The sequence below is a fragment of the Siphateles boraxobius genome, unplaced genomic scaffold (genome assembly GCF_051911475.1).
Source record: "Siphateles boraxobius isolate OS27281-9 unplaced genomic scaffold, OSU_SipBor_1 18, whole genome shotgun sequence".
Lineage (NCBI taxonomy): Eukaryota > Metazoa > Chordata > Actinopteri > Cypriniformes > Leuciscidae > Siphateles > Siphateles boraxobius.
The window spans coordinates 637,302-660,141 of record NW_027508788.1 but is presented as its reverse complement, the minus strand read 5'-3'; the positions used below and the strand labels follow the sequence as shown (position 1 = coordinate 660,141).

At 39.8% G+C, this 22,840-nt stretch overlaps 1 protein-coding gene across 18 annotated transcripts in view; it reads left to right on the top strand.

The window, feature by feature from the left end:
• Positions 1-22,840, top strand: part of ehmt1b (euchromatic histone-lysine N-methyltransferase 1b) — a 41,091-nt gene that overhangs the window by 9,095 nt on the left and 9,156 nt on the right. Inside the window, exons 1-18 of one of the 18 annotated variants that reach the window (XM_077232749.1) lie at positions 8,615-8,717; positions 8,863-9,045; positions 14,508-14,595; positions 15,081-15,574; positions 15,747-15,909; positions 17,026-17,189; positions 17,422-17,583; positions 17,753-17,821; positions 17,969-18,086; positions 18,205-18,342; positions 18,820-18,965; positions 19,451-19,594; positions 19,774-20,000; positions 20,228-20,422; positions 20,548-20,630; positions 20,716-20,822; positions 21,059-21,181; positions 21,293-21,394. In XM_077232749.1, coding sequence (XP_077088864.1) covers positions 14,550-14,595; positions 15,081-15,574; positions 15,747-15,909; positions 17,026-17,189; positions 17,422-17,583; positions 17,753-17,821; positions 17,969-18,086; positions 18,205-18,342; positions 18,820-18,965; positions 19,451-19,594; positions 19,774-20,000; positions 20,228-20,422; positions 20,548-20,630; positions 20,716-20,822; positions 21,059-21,181; positions 21,293-21,394 — 2,481 coding nt within the window. In that variant the 5' untranslated portion in view covers positions 8,615-8,717; positions 8,863-9,045; positions 14,508-14,549. Of the gene's footprint in view, positions 1-8,614; positions 8,718-8,862; positions 9,046-12,840; positions 13,045-14,507; positions 14,596-15,080; positions 15,575-15,746; positions 15,910-17,025; positions 17,190-17,421; positions 17,584-17,752; positions 17,822-17,968; positions 18,087-18,204; positions 18,343-18,819; positions 18,966-19,450; positions 19,595-19,773; positions 20,001-20,227; positions 20,423-20,547; positions 20,631-20,715; positions 20,823-21,058; positions 21,182-21,292; positions 21,395-22,840 lie in introns of those variants that run through there. The other 17 variants (XM_077232753.1, XM_077232747.1, XM_077232750.1 and 14 more) reach the window with 17 other exon arrangements.

The following is a 22,840-nucleotide window of genomic DNA, read 5'->3' as shown; positions in this document are numbered from 1 at the left end:
TGGTTCTTTATTTGTTTTAAGCAGCAGACTTAATATTTATCCGTCTCTGGTCATGATTTGGAGACAATATGTTTTGCCATGCTGCTTATATTTATCACGCAGTAAAACCCTGCGCCCAAAACCAGTCGCCTGTGGATGAGTCTAAAACAAGGACTGATGGGACATTGTCCTGACTGATCCACTTCACAGACGCTGAGTGAAATTAGAATTTTATGATAACGGGACACTCATTTAGATGACGCTTTATTCAACAGGAAGAACAGCTCGTTCCGTGTGTCATACGTCATTGTGCTATTTCAACGTCAATGCACATGCGCAATCCTTTCAGCTTCGGGTTTTCAATCCTTTTCACTTCTTTACAAGGGTTACGTTCAATAATGTCTAGATGCATAGAAGCCTTGTTGCCGTATTAGTGATTAACTGAGACTGAAGTTGAACTCTTTGGTCTACTCAGAATTTGATGTGTTTGGTGCAAACTTAAAAGGTGTATGTTTGACTACCGGCACTGGTATCTTGTTGTGGCCAGGATCAACCCATGTGGTAAACACAATATTTTTTGCATTTGACATTTAGCAGTGGATAAATAAAAAAATATAATACGACAATAACAGTACCTCATTTAAATGATCAAGTTATTCTGGAGTGAGTAGGAGCCACAAGGTCCCGCCCAACCAACTGCCAGCAGTGATGTCTGAGTTATAGGTCTGAGGCCATTAACTTAGTAGGAAGTTAGGCAAAGTCGGGTATAAGCCGGTGAACTTAATCACATAGCCGAGTCTGATTGTCCAAATTAGCCAGCAGGGTGAGCTGGGAAGTACTATCCAGGCTCCCAAGTTCCACGCCAGCGGCACCAAAGGAACAACAGACGTACCTGCGGAAGGGCAGCAAGGAGCGCTGGGGCCTAACCTGGGAAGCATAGCTTCCTGATGTAGAGGCAGTGACTATGGTGTGACTCTTACCTGGCTCTGTGTTTCCCTCAGAGGAACTGGCTAGGGGAGGTGTGAGGAAGCAGCATGTCCTTGAAATATGAACTCCTGGCCTGTGGTGAAAGAAGGGGTGGCTGAGAGTGAGGAGGCAGAGTGTTTCTCACTGCCAAACCATGCCCGGTATGGCCCAGAATCTGAGGAAACTTTCTTAAAGTTCTTAATCTTTCTTAAATAGACTCTCTCTGTGTGGCCTTCCTGCAAGGGGGCTGGACGGGGTGGCTGGGTTGACGTCTCCGATCGCGCCGGAGCAGGTGTAGAAGCCACAGGAGGACTCCCTTAGCGACTGGGGGCCCGCCTGCGTGGCGGCCTGGTGGCGGTGGTATCATGCCAGGATAGGATGTGCCTAATGGTGACAGTCTGCTCCTGGACTGCCGAGAACTGCTGGGCAAAGTCCTTGACAGTGTCGCCAAAGGGGCCGCACTGGAGATGGGGGCGTTAAGAAAGCAAACTTTGTCAACGTCCTTCATCTCAGCCAGGTTCAGCCGGAGATGGCTCTCCTGGACCACCAAGGTGGACCTCGTCAGGCCATAGGCCGGGCAACGCCAGTCACTGTGCGCAGTTCCTGTATCAACCCCACCTCAGAACTACCCTTGTGCAGTTCTGTAAGTGCTTTGGCCTAATGGACTTGCAGGATGGCCATTGCATGAAAGTGGAGGCGGCCTGTTCACCAGCATTGTAAGCCTTAGCAGCCAGGGCTGAATTCATCTTTCAAGCCTTGGATGGGAGACGTGGACAATTCTGCTAGGTGGCAGCACCTTGCGGCCACAAGTGGGGAATCTCCACGTAACCCTTGAAGGCCCCACTATCGAGGGTAGTGTGAGTGGCGGAGCCTTTGGGGAGTGAAACTCTACTGTAAACCACACGCCGCACCCAGGAACCTATCTTTCGATTGTGAGCACTCAAGACAAGGTGGAGGATTCCATTCAAGTCCAATGCCCGCGGCAGCCTGGGCAAGAATGGCCGTCAAGTCTGAATCTGATTCAGAATGAGCGACCAGCTCAGCCTCATTTTCTTCTCCAGAGGACAATAGCCTCTTTCCGATGCAGCTCCTCATTATGGATGCTAATGATTAATGAACGATGGATTCATTGTTGATAAGTTAATCAAAACTTTCGATGGTCGATTAAGCAAGGTCATCATTAGAGTGCGTAGTTTTGTGGTGCGTGTGGCTCGTGCAAAACAAGTGCAGCCGACACCCAAGGAAATATGAAGCAAGAGCACCATAGTTACATATTCTAAATGTGTGTTCGTCTTTAAGCGGCAATTTGCAGACCGATCGGTGTATGACATCAAAGTACAGCGAGAACGGTAATAAGCATACAGAGCCGTCTGCTCTCTAATCGGACTTGCGTTATTTTGATGACATACACAGATTGGTTAGCACAGCGCCGCGCCGCTTTAAGTCAAACAGACCTCATGTCCTCAAGCCATGCAATGGATTAGGTAGGCTAGCCGTTTATTTAGAAACATAATTAACCACAGGTCCAAAAACCCTCCAAGCAAGTGATTTTACTGAACATAACTACTTGCCACAATAAAAGTACATAGAAAAAACAATAAGTAATACGATTCTGGTGGATGAGTGACCTTCCAACGTTGTTTCAGCAGTACACTCCTATTCTATGGCACATGGTAAATCAAGACCTGTCAATCAGAGTGAACAAACCATTTCAAGCACGCTCCAGTTGTCACTTTACCACTGTACCCACCCACCACACCGGAGATCCAGTTTCCATTAGAAGAACTTTCAAAAGACATTGGAAAACACTCCATCATGATCGTGACATGATGGTATCCCGCGAGACCTATAGCTTTGGCCGAGCAGCATGTCATGTAAATGATCAGCGTTTTGACTTATGTTTGGGCTCGTTCAAGTCACCATTTCTGAACAAGCTTACGATTAGGCAATATACACAACAAGCTTACAATATATGTTAAAGTTTTCTTTTAGTTGAAAAAATTAAACAGTAGGCTTATGTGTAAACAAAAAATATAAAGTAGAAAAGCATTTAAGCTCAAGCAGCGCGAATGGGAAAAAACGCCATAAAGCAGACCTCACCAGATATCGTACAAAACTAGGGATGGTTATTTCAAGCAAAAATAATATTCGAAGATCACTGCGTATTTTTCGAAAATCGCACGCAAACATGCATGTATAGGCTAGACAATGTGTATCTTCTTCTGTTGTCTGAGAGTTGATTGACAGCTTTTAGATGCGTTATTGGCAGTGCCACCTCTGGTTACGTGAACGTGTAACCATGAACGTCTTTTTTTCATACGTGAACGTGTAACCACTGCATCAGAACCGAAAACATAGAGATTTTTTTAAAGACAATAATCGCACTAGCCTGGTCCCACCAGACTCTCGTACATTTCATTTTATTTGTACATAGACTCCGGCACCGCTGCATTGACAAGTGTTAACTTCCTTGTAGGCGGGTACTCTAGTGAAGTCTAAAACTATTGGATCTGCCCAGAGCTCTCTGGATCTGCCATAACCAATCGCTAACGTTTGGTCGTGACGTATGCCTAGCGTTCGCCTTAGCCAACTCATTCACCACTAACGGAGCAACCTGGAAAATCAAACTTTTCCCGAACCCCGTTGAGAGGTTCTTGTTCCGGCTTTAACTTCTTGATATTTGGCATCAACATCATCGTTCTCAGCCACTCCCTCTGTTCGCTGATTGGTCCGGTAAAAAATGGATCGGAGAAAACCAAAGACTACAGCACAATCCCAGATGTAGTACTGAAGGAAAAGGAAAATTGAGCGGAAGTATGTAGGAGGGCGGAGCCAGGCTATAATCGCACAACCTATTCATATTCTATAATAAAATCAACTAATCAAATATTAGAAAATCGTGACTCATCCCTATACAGAACGTACACATACACTCGAGTCAGCATATGATTATCGTGTTTATATTGTTTCACGTTTATGTTGAGAAATACAATAATATCCACATGCAGGAGCGCCACCAGCAATTTATTCTCGAGTGAGAAAACGCGCTGTGCTGATAGATGTTTCAGAGATACAAGGATAATAGTGTTCTAAGTTTCTAACAACACTTTGCGTTTTCTGTTATTAAACCCCTCAAAGTCTCCCTCAACGAAACTTAAAGGAAGTATACTGTCTCAAAATCATTTTGCTATTAGATAAGTTATCATCTCGGATCACATGGGGTCCAGCTGCGCTTACCTGCAGTCGTGAATTCAGTGATGGACAGCTGGCTTTCCTCATTCGACTGCTGTTTGGATTTCATGTGATTTCTCATTGTGGTGATGATATTATAACTCAGATTAATTAATCAATTAATTTGTCAAAAGTAATTCCATTTTGTAAGATCATTTAGTAAGATAATTTTCAAGTAATTCCAAACTTCACGAGGCAGAACATTATGTGATCAAATACACACAACTTGTTAACACGCTCCACAGCGCCAGCCAGTGCATTTAATTATAACTGCGAGTTAGTGCAAGGGATTTATCATGAATTCACTGCATTTATGGCCAGCAAAGCAACGTAGTAAAATTCGAATAGTATTTTATTTTTTTAATAATAATTACAGTTCGAATATTCGAAAATTTGTGCACACCCTTATGATCTACTATGGTTTACTAATGTTTTTTGTTTGTATGTTTTTCATACAAATACTTGCTATAGTTTGGTCTCTATTTGAAACAAATATGCTTGTTGTGTTCAGCTAGTTGAAACCTTTTCAACGATATATGAAACAAGTCTATCTGTTATGTATGATGATTTTACAGATCTCATTTTTATATAGGCTAAAGCATTTATTTTTTCACGCTATGAAAATAGAGCACATTTAATGTCATTTAAAAGCACTTGTTAACTGATAGACATATTCCCTATATTCACTGTAAAGCCAAGCTTCTAAGCTTTAAATTACTCCTATTTTGTGTTGGTTAAGCAAGTTAAGTATCATTATTAAAAACAATGTTTTGTATAGTTTTATAGTGTCACAGCAGAGCAACAGTTTTCAAACCTTTTGAATCAACCTTCTTCTCATTGTTTACTTATAGTTGTCTCTGCATATTATTAATATGGAATGTGATATATTTTTTGGATTATACACTAGGCCTACAGATTTGAGACATTTTGTATTTTCTATAGTCATGCCACTTGCTTTGCTGAAATCAAAGGGAACTACATTAGACAAGGTCTCAACCTCATTTGCCCTGTTAGAAAACAAAAATTGTGCCTGATTCTTTTTCTTTTGAGTGGTTTGATCATTTCCATTCAGATTGTGTACATTTTGATGTTTGATTTACAATTCCTGTTGACATTAAAATTCAAAACAACTAGATTTTTTTTAGATATGTTAAACCCATTTTAAGAGACAAATTATTCATATTTTTGACATTTCAAATTCAAATAAAACATTAATATGCTGATTCAAAAATTTGCTGTTTATGTATTGCTTCTCATTCTTGTTAGAAACCTTTGAAGTATCACAAGGGTAATAGATTGAGGAACAACATTAGAGACACCAAAGAGCCCATTGATTGCAGCTAGATGCCGATCCATAAAATGGCTGCAGTGTTGTTGTTTTTTCTGCTCTTCCTTCTTCGTGAAGTACAGTAGAGCTCAATCTGAGCATGCTCAGTGTGGGCTATGTCAGAGCTTTATACAGCAAGCTGGTCATGTGACCTGTGCTCAGGGACGGTGCATGTGTGGGAAGATAGCTAGTCATTTGGAGAGTGTAAATTTGTTTCCTCCTCCCCCATGAATGAAGACACTGCTTAAGGCAGGTACAACCTTTTTGCTGGAGGGTTTGCCCTCTATTGAAGCAGGATCATTTCCATCTTCATTTTTGCTTTTGTGGTCAAGGGAACAAGCATTGCCAGATAGCTGTTGCTCCCAACTGGCTTGCTGTAGGTTTTTTGAAAGGAATGGACCTGGTACTCTACAAATATATTGTTTTGGAGCTTGAGAAATTAGCGTTTCTTCTAATTAAGGATATCATCTGATTCACCTGTCATCTTTCTGTTTAACTGATTAAACTGATCCAAATCCAGGATCTGTAGAGCTTGCCTGTCTGAAGTTGGGCAGGAACTTGTTGCAATCTCAGTGCTAAGACTTTGTCCTGCGCTCAAGCAGAGATTTTTAAAAGGATCTGCTTGGATTTTTTTTTTTATGTGTAGCTGTACCCAAAACTGTATTCTAGTTGTATATGTGTCTTGAATCAATTATCTTTAAAGGTAAAAAGGTATCTCTTTTAAAACTCACTTGTCAGGTTGTCGACCATTAGAAAATCTGTAGCCTCTCAAATCTTGTTGCACAAGTTTCTGTCAAGTCTTAGACAAGAACATTATTGGCATCATTAAATGGTTTACTAAAATGTTTTTGCATGTGTCATCAGTGGCAGGAAAGAAGAGCTTGAAAGTGGGATAAAAGCCAAGCAAATCGAGCCGATTATGCAGGGAATCCTTGATACTTTTCTTGATACCCAAGTCACATCGGCTGCCTATAATCAGCAATGCAAAACATAGACTGCTGCTCCTTTTGCTGGCAATGAGCTTTGTTTTGCTGGCTGGTCCTGGTGTAGATTCCATTGAAGTGAATATACTAGGATCCCTCTGCATTTGTAAGAAGCTCGTTTGCATGCCTGAAGCAATCTGGATTTATTTTCTCAAAACACAACTCTGTGTGTGTGTGTGTGTTATTTTGCTATTTATTTTGTGATAGGGTGATTAAAATCCAAACTGTAGATTTAGGAGAAATGCAAGGAACGTATAGGCCATCCAAAAGGGTTTTGATAAATAGCCATACTGTGCTGTCTTTTCTCTTTGTTTGTATTTCTCCCTCCTTCCTTCTCATTCTTTTCCATCTTTTTGTTGTAGAAGACCAGGAAAGCATAGAACATCTTAGCTGCTTTCCAACTGGAACATAGGAAACTCTATTGTTTCTCGGTGGAAAAGATTTTCAGGGCCCTAAAATATGAAAAACATGACTTCTGGGAAAGTGGACTCTCAGTGTCGGTGGTATGAGGTCTGACTACAAAATGGCAGTGAAACTCCTAGTATGCAGGCTTCATTTGTGAAGCTCCATTCTGTGGTGGTGTCAGTAGTACAGTTATTTGGCAGAATTACGATTAAGATACTTTTCCTGCCTCTGCCAAGTTTGAAGGATGAGGCCTTGAAGCGTGTTGAGAAATGATTCTTGCATAATCAAATGGAATTTCATGAACTTTCATTCTTGTTAAGAGCTATTTCATTGCTGCAAAAGTTGAGCTATTGTGCAAAACATGCATAGTTTTCAAATCGAATGTATTCATTTCCATATATTGCATTTGTCTAGGAAAAATGTATTAGGACTGTAGAAGTTAGAGCTATGGAACATCTGTGTACCCAAAGTAAAATATTTCAGTGGTTTGTATGAGATCACTAGATTTCTTTCAAAGAGCAACATATACCGTACAGGGCTACGTTATGAACATGTTAGGCCTCCTGCTTTGAAAAATGGAGATATAGTGTGGATTTGTGTCATGAAAATTTTAGTTTTTGGTTTTGAGAATCTGTTGTTCTTGTTTACCATTTGCAAGAACAATACTACATTGTTCCTGGCAGTGTTGGAGTAAAAATACAATGCAATAAAACAATATTACTGCTGTCTACTTCCTGATGAGACTGGCCATGATAACAATTTACTTTGAGTGTGTTCACATACACTACTGTTCAAAAGTGTGGGTTCAGTAAGACTTTTTTTTATTGGCATTAATAATTTTTTTCAGCAAGGATACATTAAATTAATCAGAAGTGACAAGTTATTCTAAATTGTAATAATATTACTGTTTTTGCTGTATTTGTGGTCTTGGTGAGCATAAGAGACTTCTGCATTTTCATAGGAAAGAGCAAAATGAAATGGCGATAATTTCAAGGCTTTTGTCTTGAGCTAGTCCCGTTCCCTCATGATTTGTATACAGCTTGTTGAAATATACCAGATTGTGCTGTTGAAACTATATCCGTGTATTTGTGAAATATGCTATTCCTCAAGTGTCTTTTAAAGGAGTCGTTTTACCTTCATAGACTCAAGTACACAGCCCTTGTTAAAAGTTCAGAATGATTTCAGTTTTGGATACAGGGAAATTTAAGCTGATTCGCAAAGATTATATCCTATCTTCATTGTTTTTCATTAGCCCTTGATAGCAATTACATGCTTGACCACTAGCCCGTATATAAAGCAGCATGTTTATTTCTGTCTCTGATTGAAATACAAGTGTACCAAACAGCTTGTTTTCTGATTGATTTGATTTATACCAACATTATAAATGTTTTTTTGTCAGTAGATTCTCTGGGCCTTGTGTCCCTTGTGACATCCGTGGTTGTGCCCTACTAAGGGGCTCAGTGGAGATAAAGACCTCTTGAGAGATGACAACAGATTATGGATAACACGGTCTTGCTCCTGGTTCCTGTGGTAGACTGCAGAGCTTCATGTTTCTATTGCTTCACCATACCTTTTCTGGTCCTTTCCAGCAATGAAATGGCTGCCTGAATTCGTTGTTGCCCTGCTCTTAGGAGAATTTTTTTTGAAATTTGAACTGACTGAGCATGCTCAGTGTGAGCTTTAGCTAACTCGACCGACAGAGGGAGCCTGTAGGTCACATGATCAACAAGCCGGTTGTATGCTTGCATGCGGGAGGAGAAGAGAAAAGAGGAGCAGTCAGCTCGAAGCTCTTTCTCCCCCAACGGAGGCCATCGTTGTGAAAGCAGGTATGAAACCAATGGAGGGAACACCTTCTGTGATTCAATGCTTGGGTTCTTCATCATGCTGGTTCTGAATGTGCATCGTTTGAGACTCATCATCTTGATTCCTTGTGTTTTGCCATCACTTTCTCATCTCACCATTCACTTTCAGTCCATTGATGTCCAGAGGAGAGAAACGCTCTGAGAAATGACTGAAATATGGCACCCAGACTTCCTCTGAAGCTTTGAGCCAGTGCTGTAGTCAACGGCCCTCTAAGCTGAAACAAGAGTGTGCAGTGTCAAAATCCGTTTGAGCTTGAAGCCCTCAACAGTGGCTTTTCCTTCCTTTACAGAGGTCTGAGTCAACGTTTGAAGTCTTGGGAGAAAAAACAGGGGATTAATAGCGTCTGTGGTCAGATGTTTGTTTCTTCTGTTGGCACCGAGTAATGTAAAGCAAGAGAAAAGGAGTGGTTTATCAATACCGGGCAAGCAAACAACTGGTGGTTCAGTTTTATTTGCTCCTGTCTCATTTTGAATCATCTCTTTTGAGGTTCTGTACCTTATTTTGTATTTCTTAATTTTGCCTGTTTTGTCATCTTCATTGACATGGATCTAGATTATTTTGGATGCCTCTAAAGAGTGAGGACTGCATACTATTAATTCTTTTAAAATCTAATTTATTCTTTTGAAATCAAAATGTTTTAATTCTTTTTTTATGCAGTGTTGCTGTGTTTATTATTAATGATTTATCTGTGTGCATAATTTTTTGTTAATTCATGCACCCTCGTAATCTTTAATCAAAAGCATTAACGTCTGCTGACATCTCTTCTCTGATGGTTTGTTCACCAGTCCAGTGATGTGAACAATCTTTTCTAGATGGGCAAAATCAAGTCCTGCCCTCATTTTTATTGTCCGAGAAGCTGTTTCGCATAGAAAAGAAAAGATCAGAATTTCTGTTTTATGCCGACATTGAATAGTATTAAATATGGTTACTTTGAATCTAAATCTAAAAATGTTTTACCTTTGGCAGTCAGATCATATATTGATGTTGGAAATGGCTGATGTTACTTCTTGTTCATTTGTTACACTGGAAATGGGCAGGCCAAGTCAATTATAGGTGCATTGCATTGTGGGATACAGTATTTCTCATTGTGTGCTCTGACTCATAATTTGTACATTTTGCCAGATAGGTAATCTGGGTATTAAATGCATAATGTGTCCTGCAGAAATGGTAAGAGTAGTATTTAAACATAGACATATTGTTCAGGAAGAACAAAGTTTGCAGGCCCAGACCTGCCAGTGTGAAGAGACTAGACTACTTCTGAAAATCAAATTTTTGTATGTTTCCTGAGAGAAGCATTTAAAATAGGCCCAGTTGCAGAGAGACTAATAAGAAACAGGTTCTGTGACAAGACTGATGACAGAGTTTAGTGGTTAGTCTTTGCGGCAAGACCCAAAGAATGAGGCCTGTTGTTTTTTGCCCAACCTTCTTATTTCTTGGTCTTTTTATGTCTTCAAATGTGAATTGACTAAACACAGTGGTATAAAGTCATGTTGATTTTCATTTTGTTTGGTGCTGCATTCATTTTGGATTCATTTTGAGATGTTTGATGTAATCCTTTATAGTTTTTGTCTATCAGACTTGTTTCAGTCCTTATTTGTTGCTTTTCAGTGGGTTGGTCACATTGCCCTGTGTCTTGGCTCATATTTTGCTTTCTTCTTTGATTGCCATTCATGTTTGAGTCAAAGCCGCAGCTGACACACCGTACTGTGGCTTCGGCTCTGACGTTTGGTTGCACAATTAACCGGATATTAAACTGAAATGAAGGTGTGAATCCTTTTAGGGCTCTCATATTGCATATGTCCTCATTAAGACATTGCATTCTCGGCAGCAGTGTGTTGAAGCTATTAGGAAGGTAAGGCCATCAAAAACCTTATGGGGTTTTGTTGTTTACACTTTAATCTCTACTGCCGGATGGCATGAGACAAACCCGTTACCTCTGAATCCCCAGCTCATATTATTCAAGTCAAGTCTTAAAAATCCCACTGGGCAGCTGGTTAATTCTTAGCAGATACTAGAAAAGCTGATCATATGCATGTGGAATTGAAAAATCTGTCAATTGCTGGAGAGTTGAAAAGTAATGCTGCGTTTGCAGTGCTCTCCATGGACACTGAAATAGGTCATTAGTGGGAAAAATATTTCCCAACTAGCTTTTGGTAAACCGTAAGCTGATTTATTTTTCTGTATTGTAGCAGGTATTTATTTATAAGAAAAAAAATGACATTGTGAAGTTAAGTGGGTGATATCCAGACAATTTTCAGACAGGTTGTGTTTTTTTTTACGAACCCCAGTATAGTCTTATGTGTATGATTTTTAACAGTATAATATAGTTATTTGATATCGATTCAGTTTAATTACTTCTCAACTCTTGACCCTAAATGTGATGTTCGGCATAGATAGATGTTGTTCTCCTATCCCCAAATCCACTCAAATCCCAATCCAGTGGAAAATATCCCCTGCCTGGCTCGTCGTATCAGTAAACACTGTTACAACATGGTGGAAAGGAGCAGGAGGTTCCCTCCTCTTTCCTCTACTGAGCATGTTCCCTTTGTAGCCTGTAGGGGGAGATCAAGGGAAACAACTGGATATTCGCAGTCAAATGCTTTTCTCTCAATAAGAGGAATGTGGAAGGTGATATCTGGGGTCTGGTTCAGCTGGTCTGTTTGGAAAGTGTTTTGGTGACAAAAAGATCACTGGACTGGAGTTAATACTCAAGGTGATGGTTTACAGTATATTAATAACATAAAAGGCATGATTTTGGGAGACTCTGAATGGAAAATGATGGGAAATGCTGATTTTTTTTGGTTGTTAATTTTTGGTTTTAGTTTTGGTAGTAGTAGTGAACTTCGTGTTCTCTTAAGTTCTCTTTAACAGCTGAAGCTAGTGCACAGACTTGGGTCCTCTGTCTTGAAACTATACTGAATAGATATCTCTCGGATGTCTCACAAAAAAAAGTGTGTTTGTCATAAAATTACAGAGGTCCATTGACTGTGTGGCCATATTAATTGCTCTACTCTGACACTGTTTTATGAGAGTGATTTCAAACTATATGTTTAAAGCATTTTAATTAAATATGAAAACGAAAAAGAAAAAAAATTGGATTAGTCAACCTAGCTAATTGGCTAGTCTGTTGTTATTAGTCAACCATTGTTGATCACTAGACGACACTGTCACTCCATATGTAATGAACTCTTAATGTTGTCAGCAGAATTTGTGTTATTTTGTGCAACGGTTTCTTTTTTAGACCCTGTCATGTTTTAGGAGGAAAATTGTCTTTTCAGCTATTCTCGTTATGCCTCAAGAATGTTTTTCCAAGATAAGGAAAATAATGCTCTAAACTAATTTCTGAAGAAATCTAGACCAATGATTCCCTACCAGGGGTAGAAGGGGCCACCTGACAGGCTTTGGTTTTGTTATATAAAACCTATTAGGCCTTTTCACTTCAAATAGAAACATGACTGTCCTGTCAATTGATTTGAATTAATATGATTTATCTTCTGATATGTTTTTACTTATTAAACAAAACAATTAAGACACTCGTAGACTGTCGACTTCAGTCAGAAGCAGATTTATTTTACTGTTCTTCTCATTAACGATTGTACTAATGACTGTGATGTATAAATTGAGCTTTGGTGCTAATTACTTGCCATGCATAACAAAGTCCACAAATGACTTGATAATCTGGATTTCGTTCATGAATAAATGTGCTGTTACTCTTGATGGAGGGGTATTTGATGGGGCAGTTGAGGCACAAAAGACAAAAACAGTTGGGAAACCGCTCTAGACCAAGGATTTGCATACAATTTGTTGCATTTAAAACAGGGTACACTCAAAATGAAAGACATTTTGTAATCACCAAGGTACCTGCATCAGAGATGCAGCTGAATACTGGTGAGACAGAGCGTCTCAATGTGGCAGACCTCAGTTTAACCACAGTCTGTTGGTCTGATTTGATAAGGTGTGATGGGTTCTTTGCAGTGTCAGTGGGGCAGATCTTGCCTGGTTTGGTCAGGGAAAAGGGGGACTCTTATTATGAAGTGGCTCCCCTTGTGGTGAGAGAGAGGAACAGAAAGCCACACGACCTCCTTTGTTGCAAGAGCAGCTTCAACGAGCGGCAGACATTTTATGGCTGCGCAAAGGAAGGCAGCCGGTGCATCTGCCAATCAGATGAGGTCTGGGGATCGAGGCTGGGGTGGGGGAAAGCTTGGATTTGCTTGTAATTACTGCTCACTGTGACCTACCTCTTCCTTTTTGAGCCTGGCTGCAGAAATTCACTCCAGTAGTTTGAGGCTGGTATGTGAGTGAGACTTTATGCACCACTTCAGTTGCATGACTTTCCGTTTTTGCTTCGAGATGCAAAAATCAACAAGTCTATCTCATCACTTTATTCCTTGCTGTTTGTTTCCTATTGAGTTTTTTTAAACATTTTTTTTTCAATGACAAGCCAATTGGGTGAAGCTGGAATCCTTGATGAAGGTGATCACCTGACATTATTGCAGGTTTCTTCTGGCTACCTGGGATGTGGGGTAGTAAGTTGAGTAGTAGCTCAAAGGATTATGCCTGATCTTAGGTGACTTCCCTGGCCAAAGTGAGCTTGACTTGGATGGGAGTCCTGTAGATGTACATTGTCTTCAGGAACGAGACCTTTAGTTATTAGACACTCTTTCTTGAGTTGCGTTTTCTTGTCATCTCGTTAGATCTCAGGAAAGTTGTATATCTGAGAGAAACGGGATGATGTGAAGGTGTGTTTGGCAGAAGGGCAAATTGTTTCAGATTATTAATTTTTTGTCATATCCATCAAGGTCTGTTTTTGGGACTCTCCATGCATCATTAGAGAAGGCTTTCTTGGAAGTCTCTGCATTTTTTTTAAATGTGTCTTTGTTTTTGAAGGGAGATCAGATACTCCTTGCTAAAAAAGGATTTGTTGGCAGTGGTTTGTTTTGCTTCACTTATCGTAAGCAGGAGAGATGTCCACATGGGCTTTATTAGTCTCCGGATCAAGCCGTCTACTTCCAAAGGACCAGTTGCGAAGAACGAAAGTGAACAATTCAACCAATACATGAAAAATGAGAGGGAGAAAAAAGTGGCAATTAGGGAGCAAGAGCACGCTGAGTCTCGGCATCCACTGTATTTGTTCTTCCTATTCATATTATTATACATCATATGATGGTATTGGGCCTTGTGATGACTGGTTTATTCTCAATAAAGATGTATATTTTATTCTTGTATAGACTTTTCAGGAGTGATGAACCAGTAGGTGTTTGTTGAAACCAGTTTGTGGCTTATGGCATTGGGAGATGTTGAGTCTTGGAGATATTACCATGACTCAGGAGTGATTGACAGCTCAAAGCCCAGCCAATCAAAGTCCTTGTTATTCAGATGTTGTTTTGACTGAACCTGTGGGATAAGCCTTTCACATTTCCAAGGGATATCTCCATGCTTTTTTCTTCCTTGCCAGTATATAGTGTTTTGTTGCCAGTGGCCATAATTATCTGCTATTTTGACAAACTATTTCAATCCAAACTCTAATTTGATATGCTTTTATATTCGTGCCACTTTAATTGTTTTGACCAGTCCTGCCATCAGCTTGGCTTGGACATTTGTGAAGTTTCATTAATTGGTTTTGAGCACTCTCTCCCCATTCTTTAAAATTCTATTATTTGTTAATCCTCTGATAGTCATGGTTTGCATAAAATTTTTGCCCCATAACATTTCATATGTAATGGAAATCCAATAATTCAGCTGTGTGTTTTCAGCCCTCCAATTTGGCAAATGGGAATTCGGGCAAGAAGGAAACCATGAAGTCTGAGGGGACAAAAGAGTCTCACAGTGATCAAGAGGATGGTAAATACAAAATTTGTTTTAATACATCTGAATATTTGTGGTATAATGCTGATAGCCATGTATTGATTTGTTTGACTCTTGATAGGCGTGTCTTAACACATTTTGACTCGTTCCTTAGTGTTCAGTGAGTTATTTAAATTTTTTATTGCGAAAAAGGTGCAATATTTTTTGGTGTCAAATATTAGGCTATGTGTTAACTTCATCCACATAGAACAGGAGTCCTACCAAAAAAAAAATTATTTAGAGAACTATACAGCTCAAATAATGCCCCCCCCCCCCCAGAATAATTAATTTGCTTTAACAAAAAAATCATTTTTTATTAGCACTGTTTACTTCCATTATAAGTGGCTAACTTTTATTCAAAGCGCAAGTTTTGCTTTATTTTTCAACTCGATGTGCCAACTTGATTTAAAACCCAGAACAACAATCCCATAACTGTTAAGATCGTGAAATCAATTAATCTTTTTCTGTTATTTTTCTTGTAGGAGGAAATGAAAATCACACGAACGGGCGACCAGAACCTCTCAGAGAGGCCACTGAGCTGAATGGGACCTATGAAAACAAGGACACAAAGAGAACTGAACAGAACCTTTCTACACAAGGATCACCAGCTCGATCGTCATCCATGGAGAACGGACTGTCAGAGACTGAGCCGCCCCATGGCTCTACAGTGGGCAGTAATGGATATATTTTAAGCAAACAGCAGGAAGACACAGTGTCAGCCCCACACAGGACTAACTGGTCCCCCATAGGGGGTTCTACACTGGGGCATGGGACTCAAAGCTCGCCACCTTCAGCTTCTATGTTGCGATCCCCAGACCAGGGTTCTTCAAACAGTGCCGCAAACCTAGGACTAAGCCCAATGAAGAGGCGAGCGGAAACAGAGACTAAAATCAGCAGAGTATCGAATACACCCCCACCAACGATACATCGAGCACGCAAAACTATGTCAAGGCCAGCCTCAAACCAGACACTAAAGGTATAGATGATTTACCGCCATGAAGTTTCTTCTACCTCAGCTGCACTAGTCATGACAGCAGTGCATTCAGCACTGAACCTTCTACAATACATTGTTTTGGTTTTTTTATTTTAGTTCTGCTCATGAATCATGGTCATGGACACATATAATCACATTTCTCTTTCTCCTTCAGCTTTTGAATAGGGAAAATAAAGAGCCAGTCGTGGTGAAAGATGACCGTGTGGGCAAACCAGAAGCAGTGCAGCCACAGCCATCTCAAATCCAGAATCAGCTACCTCAAAGCCAAACTGATGCCAAACCTGTACTAAACACCACACCAGCCAAGTCACAAACAGGTTATAGACCATATTACCTTTCTTTGTGACAAAACTGGTCACTCTAATGCTCTTTTAGTGTGGCATTCCATTTTTGTTTTCTTTACATACACACATCTGTTGTAGAATTTAGAGAAGAGCGATATAGCAGTATATTGATATAACCATTTATCGGTTATCATTTGATCATTTTATTTATCTGTTTTGGCCATTATTGCACATTGTGCTAATTTCCTGGTCTATCACCAGACCAATCTCAATCTTTTAAGATTGAACATTAGTCTGGGGAGTCTGCTCTGTATTTTCTACCGCACAAGAGGCATGATCAACGGATCAACGGATCAATGACTCTGTACGCAATTGGATAGTCCTTCAACCAATCAGACCAACGATCCGGGTGACGTACTTTGTAGAGCGACGCGAAAACTCCAGGCAGGGAACATGTCAACGAATGTGTTGGTTTGTAGCATAGATCAGCGGTTTGCAGAAGCAGCAATGGCACCGAGCGATTTTTGCAGGTTGTGCAAAAAAAACATGAAAGTGAGTGGTATTTACACCCACTCGAGCGATTTGTTTGCTAAACTAAAGAAGCCATTGAGCATCGTCGAGAGGTTGAAAGGAATTGGATTGACGGTCGCTTCTCTATCGTCATCGTGTTAAACCCGCCAATAGCGCGCCAGGTGGATAAGCCAGTTTGTGATTGGTCCCCGCAGATTTGTAACGGATGTACAGGTTTTCACCCTGAGCTGCCGGCAGATCAGGCTGGGTTTAACCAGCCTATTAATTTCCCCAATTTTTATTGTCATTTAGATGATTGCATTTGCTGTCAATTAATGCTCACCTATAGTTATAATTAATATTAAATAATTTAAAAAGAAATGCATTCCTTAGCAAAAAAATGTTTTATACTGATTGAGTTTTATTTTTTATTTTTCATTACATTTAAATTAAGTAAAGAATTGAAAATTAAATATATGCATATTTTTTATTTTAGGCACAGCCAGATCAAACACAAAAGTTTGCTTTCAAATTTTTTATTTTACTGTTTTACAATGAAATAATTACTTTGCTTTTACAGAGAATAAAGTCCTTGAAAACAGCCTTGTATTACAGAATTCTCTCTTTATGCATTGACAGTTGAACACAGACCTGTCTCTCCCTCAGTAGCAGCCGTGTCAAGGAAGAAGAAAAGAAAAATGGGAACATATAGTCTTGTGCCCAAGAAGAAAAATAAAGTCTTGAAACAACGCACAGTTCTGGAGATGTTTCAGCGTATGTCCCAGTCTCAACCCAACCCTCAGGTCAGAGATTGAACCACCAGATTCAGACCTAAAGAGTGTATAACTACTTTTATGTTGTTAATAAAATTAATATTTGAATAGTTGCTTAGATTGTTAGTCTGAGTATTGACCATTATTAATCCTTTCTTAATATTTTTGCATTGCCAATTGTTTGATTTTTCCTGTAATTCTTGAGGCCAAGACATGTGAACCTTGACGTTAATGCCTGTCTTTTTATCCCTTGGCTTCACAGCAGCCAAAAGAGGTTGTACATGTGAATGGAGAGAGAATGGCGAATGAGTCTGATGAAGAAGAGTCAGAGGAAGGAGAAGACACAGAGGATGATGAGGAGCTGGTCACTGAGGACGGAGCCAAAACTTCTCAGGAGGGACCCAGGATAGCTTCAATCTCTCAGGTGGGAATTCATCAACAAAGTTGCAGGGACTCATGAGCCAATGGAAAAATGCTGTCATCCATTCTTTTCCTCCATCTTGCCAATTAGTTAAAAATTTAAAGTAGAGTGGCTTATCTAGTCATCACAGGTCCCTTAAAGGATGCTTATTCGTTTGTTTTTCATTCATAAGCCTCTTGATGAAGAACAGGAGTCTGAGGAGTCACCGGATGGTGAAGAGGAAGGAGATGAATCGGACTTGGTGAGCTCTTGAACATTCTCTAATTTTCAAGTATCAGAAGAAACAGTATAACCATTGCATTTTAGATGCAATACTTTGAGACAAAAGTCTGAATTTAGGCACCTTTGTTTCAATTTGTTGACTGTAAGTTACTTCTGTTCTCCTCAGAGTTCAGAGTCCAGTTTGAAAAAGAAATGGAAAAAGAAGGCCAAGGGAGACCACGCCTGGCTCCGACCATCAAGGAAACGCAAGAGGAAACTGAAAGTGAAAACAGAAGGACTTTCTGGTACATAAAGATTTTAAATGCCCTACAGCAGAAATTTCAAGAAAACATGCAACACATTGGCTGTTAATATATGAGGTAATTTACAAATCTCTCTGTGTCTGTCCCATCATAACTTCAGTAATGGAGTTCCAGTCTCAATCTGAGAGCCAGAGTTCCCCATCAGCCCCTCCTGACTGCAGGAAAGAGTATAAAGAAGTCCCACTAAACTCCCTCAACCTGGCAGCACAGGAAGCCTTACTGTCATCTCAGAGTTCAGGTAAAGCAAAATTCTGTGGCATATGACATTTTTGCTATTTAACTTGAAAAAATATTGAATGATCTTGTAAATGAAAACAATGGTTTGCTTTTGACTATATGAGGAAGTACAAAAGGTAGTCTATTTCTGATTGAAATTTCTAAGATATTCTAAGTTTCATATCTTAGACTTTTCCATTTGATTGATTTCAAGCTCAGCATCTTGAGAAAGATGCATTTGTGTAAAGTTCAGAGGATGAGTATTGTCAGACCTTTGTGGTGGCCTCCATCTTGGATAAAATGAGTCATCAAGTCTCAACCGATGTGGTGCCACCTGGTGGTCATGTTTATTGTCAAGCAGTCCCATCTATCTATCCAATATTCATCATTGATATAGACCTGATTATGAAGTAACATCGGCTTCCTGCAATCTGTTTGCAAAATGATGGTTTTTCAGGACTTTCATGATTATTTGAGTCTTAAAGATGGTGATTCTTAGCTGTTTCAGGGTCAGTGGAGAGCACAGACGCTGACATGGTGCAAGAACTTCCCCTTTGCAGCTGTCGTATGGAGACTCCCAAGAGCAGAGAGATCCTCACGCTCGCGGACAGAAAGTGTATGGCAACTGAGAGCATTGATGGCCAGGTGAGATGGTTGCCCTTGTGAATATGTAGAGCAATGTTGGTTGAAGTGATTGAATTTTTTGGGAATGCATTGCCTTGCTAACATGGTGGTTCTTAAGTCTGGCCCTCGAGGTACACTTTCTGATCGTTCTCACATGCTTGTAACTTTCAAGTAAATCTTGAAGACCTTGATTAGCTTGTTCAGGTGTTTGCTTAGGGTTGGAGCTAAACTCTATAAAAACCTTGGGGGCCAGAATTGAGAACACCTGCTATAGACTATCTGAATACAGTTTGGGTAAAGTTTTTGAAATGTGATGAGGTGAATAATTTACTTCAGTTCAGTACAGAAGGTCCTAGGATTCATCTAACTACTGAATACTTGGTATCTTCATTTTTATTTTTTTTGGTAACATTCTGTTTTATGTTACAATAGTTTTTTTTTTACTCTTTTTAAAAGCTGAGGTTCTAAACTCTATTCTAATTGGTTCCCTGTTGTTCTGGGGATAGCTGAGCCGTTGTCAGAGTGCAGTGCTGAAGCACGAGATGATGAGGCCTTCAAACTCTGTCCAACTGCTGGTTCTGTGTGAGGACCATCGCACAGGCATGGTCAAACATCAGTGCTGCCCAGGCTGTGGCTTCTTTTGCAGAGCCGTGAGTCTTTGGCTTTACCCAAGAGAACGTTTTAGCTTTTGATTGGGTTTCAATGACAGCATGACAAGCCAATGGCCAAGAAATTCTTGACTGAGTGCATGTGTCTGAAAAGCTCCAGTTTTTACTTCAGTTGCATTTTAGCAAACCACTCAAAGATATTTCATGTGGCCATCGTGTAGGGCACCTTCATGGAGTGTCAGCCAGAGATGAACATCTCCCACCGGTTTCATCGAGGCTGTGCCTCGGTGCTCAACGGTCAGAGCTTTTGTCCTCACTGTGGAGAGGAGGTCAGCAAGGCGAAAGAAGTCACCATCGCCAAGGCCGATACGACGTCAACTGTGCCTCTCAACCATGGCCTCTGTACGCCCAGCACCTCAGAGGGCAAAGCGGACACCACCACTGGAGGGTATGTGCCAGCTGCTTAATGATATCAAACAATTTTTGCAACATGCCGTTTCTAAAGTAATTTTGGCTGACTTTTTTTTTTTAAATTCTGGGCTGAATTCAGTGGGGTTAGCAATATTCTTGTTTGTTTGCAATGAACTTTGGTAGGACATGTTGCTGGATCAGCATCCTTGTAGGATGTTTGTTTCTCCAACTTTTGCACTTAAATTGATTTGTTGGTCATCAAAGGTCTACTCGGCTCTCTGTTCTTGGAGAGGGCAAAGCAGACAGCACTTTACCCAAACATCCAGAATCACAGGACACATCTGTGTCCCCTGTGGGATCCAAAGCTGGGTCTGTAGGATCAGGATCTACAACAGGACCTCCACTAGGACCACCTAAAGAAACTTTGGAAAGTGTCCTGCTGGCTCTAGATGCAGAGAAGTAATAAAACCAACTATTATGACCTTTTGATTTAGCCACTTTTTCTATACTAAAATAGGGTTTAATCATTATGAACTTCTGTATGACTTGCACTGATACATTCCCAACATTTCTTGTTCTCCAAGACCCAAGAAGCTTCGGTTCCACCCAAAACAGCTGTATATATCTGCCAAACAAGGAGAACTGCAGAAGGTCATACTGATGTTGGGTAAGAGTGATTAGAAAAGTTGTTTGTTTTATTTTATTCATGGTCATCTGCTTTGTGCTGGAAACCTTCTTTTTCTTGTTCTCAGTGGATGGAATCGACCCTAACTTTAAAATGGAGAGCCAGAACAAACGCACACCACTCCATGCAGCAGCTGAAGCAGGTCATCAGGAAGTCTGCCATATGCTGGTGCAGGTGAGGGTGAATGCTAGTGAACTAGTATTAACTTACCCAAAGATAAAAAGTCAACATTTACTCACTCTCGTGTTGTTCTAAACCTGGATGACTTTCTTCTGTGAAACACAAGAGAGATATCTTCTTCCTCTTTAGTAGTTGTCAGATCTCATTTGCATATACAAATGTGGCTTATCAAGATGTCACAACCCCAATGACTTTGACATTGTCATGAAAATCGTGATCCTATCTCTCAGGCTGGTGCAAACCTTGACATGTGTGATGAGGACCAGCGCACGCCCCTGATGGAAGCCTGTGAAAACAACCATCTTGACACAGTACGCTATATTCTGCGGGCTGGAGCCATCGTCTCTCAAAAGGTCAGCATCTACAAGGGAGAGGATTGATAAGGAATTCTGTAATCAAATACTTTTGGAGGAACGTTCAGTCTGTTTGAACACTGATCACATCCTGTTTCCTTTTCTTTTAAGGATGTTGAAGGTTCAACATGTCTCCATCTTGCTGCTAAGACTGGCCATTTTGCCATTGTACAACATCTGCTGTCTACAGGCCTTATAAATATTAACTGCCAGGTATTGGACCTTCTGTTGCATTTAACATTTGTAAAAATGTTTTGGGAATGTGAAAGGGTGTTTTGAGGGATTTCTACCATTTGAGTCATTAGAATCTGCCAAACATATCTGAGGAATTTCAGAAGACACCAATACTGCACCAATACTCCTCAATCCCAGTGAAAACGTCTCAACACAACCGTTTTCCCCTCCATCCTCGTAATGAGTTTCTCAAAGAGAAACTTTTTCATAAGTAATTTGAATGATACTGGAATTCAAAAGGCATTTTTAACCAAATTCGCTAAAGATCTATTTTTGTGCTGTTAAAGATAGACTTTAGTTGGGTTTTTTTTGGTCATTTTGGAAAATTCTAAAAATTCCTCTAAACATCATTGTAAATATATGGCGTTGCTTTGTGCATTAAATTTGTAAAACTGTACTTTTAATAATCACAACAAATAACTTTTAGCTTATCCATCTAAAAGGTTTTGTCTGAATCTTGAAGCATTTTGTTTTTAATTAAAGCAATCTTTAAGCAAGGGCTTTATACCAGTAGTTCTCAACTAAGGGGCCTGGTAATTTAAATGGTATTTTAAAATAATTTAAATTAATTTTAAAAGTGTGGTTTCTAGAATTGGAAAAGTAATGTAAATAAAAATAAAATCTTTAAACACAATGGTGTTTTTTATAATGAATATGCATGTTTCCAGTTATGCCAAGCTCTAAAGTAATTCATCGCAAAGAAATTGAGTAAAACATCATTATTCCTTAAAGGGATAGTTCACCCAAAAATTCTGTCAGTATTTACTCACCCTCATGTTGTTCCAACCTCGTAAGACCTTCGTTCATCTTCGGAACACGAATTATGATGTTTTTAATTAAACATCAAAAACCATAGGCTTCTTAAGGGATTGAAGCTTGCCAGCCCCTAAAAGTTATTAAAGATATCATTAAAATAGTCCAAGTGACTACAGTGACTCAATCTTAAGTTTATCAAACGACGAGAATACTTTTTGTGCGCAAAAAAAACAAGAATAACGACTTTATTTCAACTATTAGTTTCCTTCTCTGTAGGCCTCGAGTCAGTTCACTAGTGATATAGCGCAGTTCTTCTGTTGTTGTACGTCACACGCATCACACACATGACCAGCGTCGGCCAATAGTGGGCCTACGTGTGACGTAGCTCTACGCTATCACACTAAGTTAACTTAGCCCACAGAGAAGGAAATGAATAGTTGAAATAAAGTCGTTATTTTAGGTTTTTTTGCGCACAAAAAGTATTCTCGTCGCTTGATAAACTTAAGATTGAGCCACTGTAGTCACTTGGACTATTTTAACGATATCTTTAATAACTTTTCGGGACTGGCAAGTTTCAATCCCTTAGAAGCCTATGGAGGAGTGATCCAGCTCTCAGATTTCATCAAAAATAACTTAATTTGTGTTCCAAAGATGAACGAAGGTCTAACG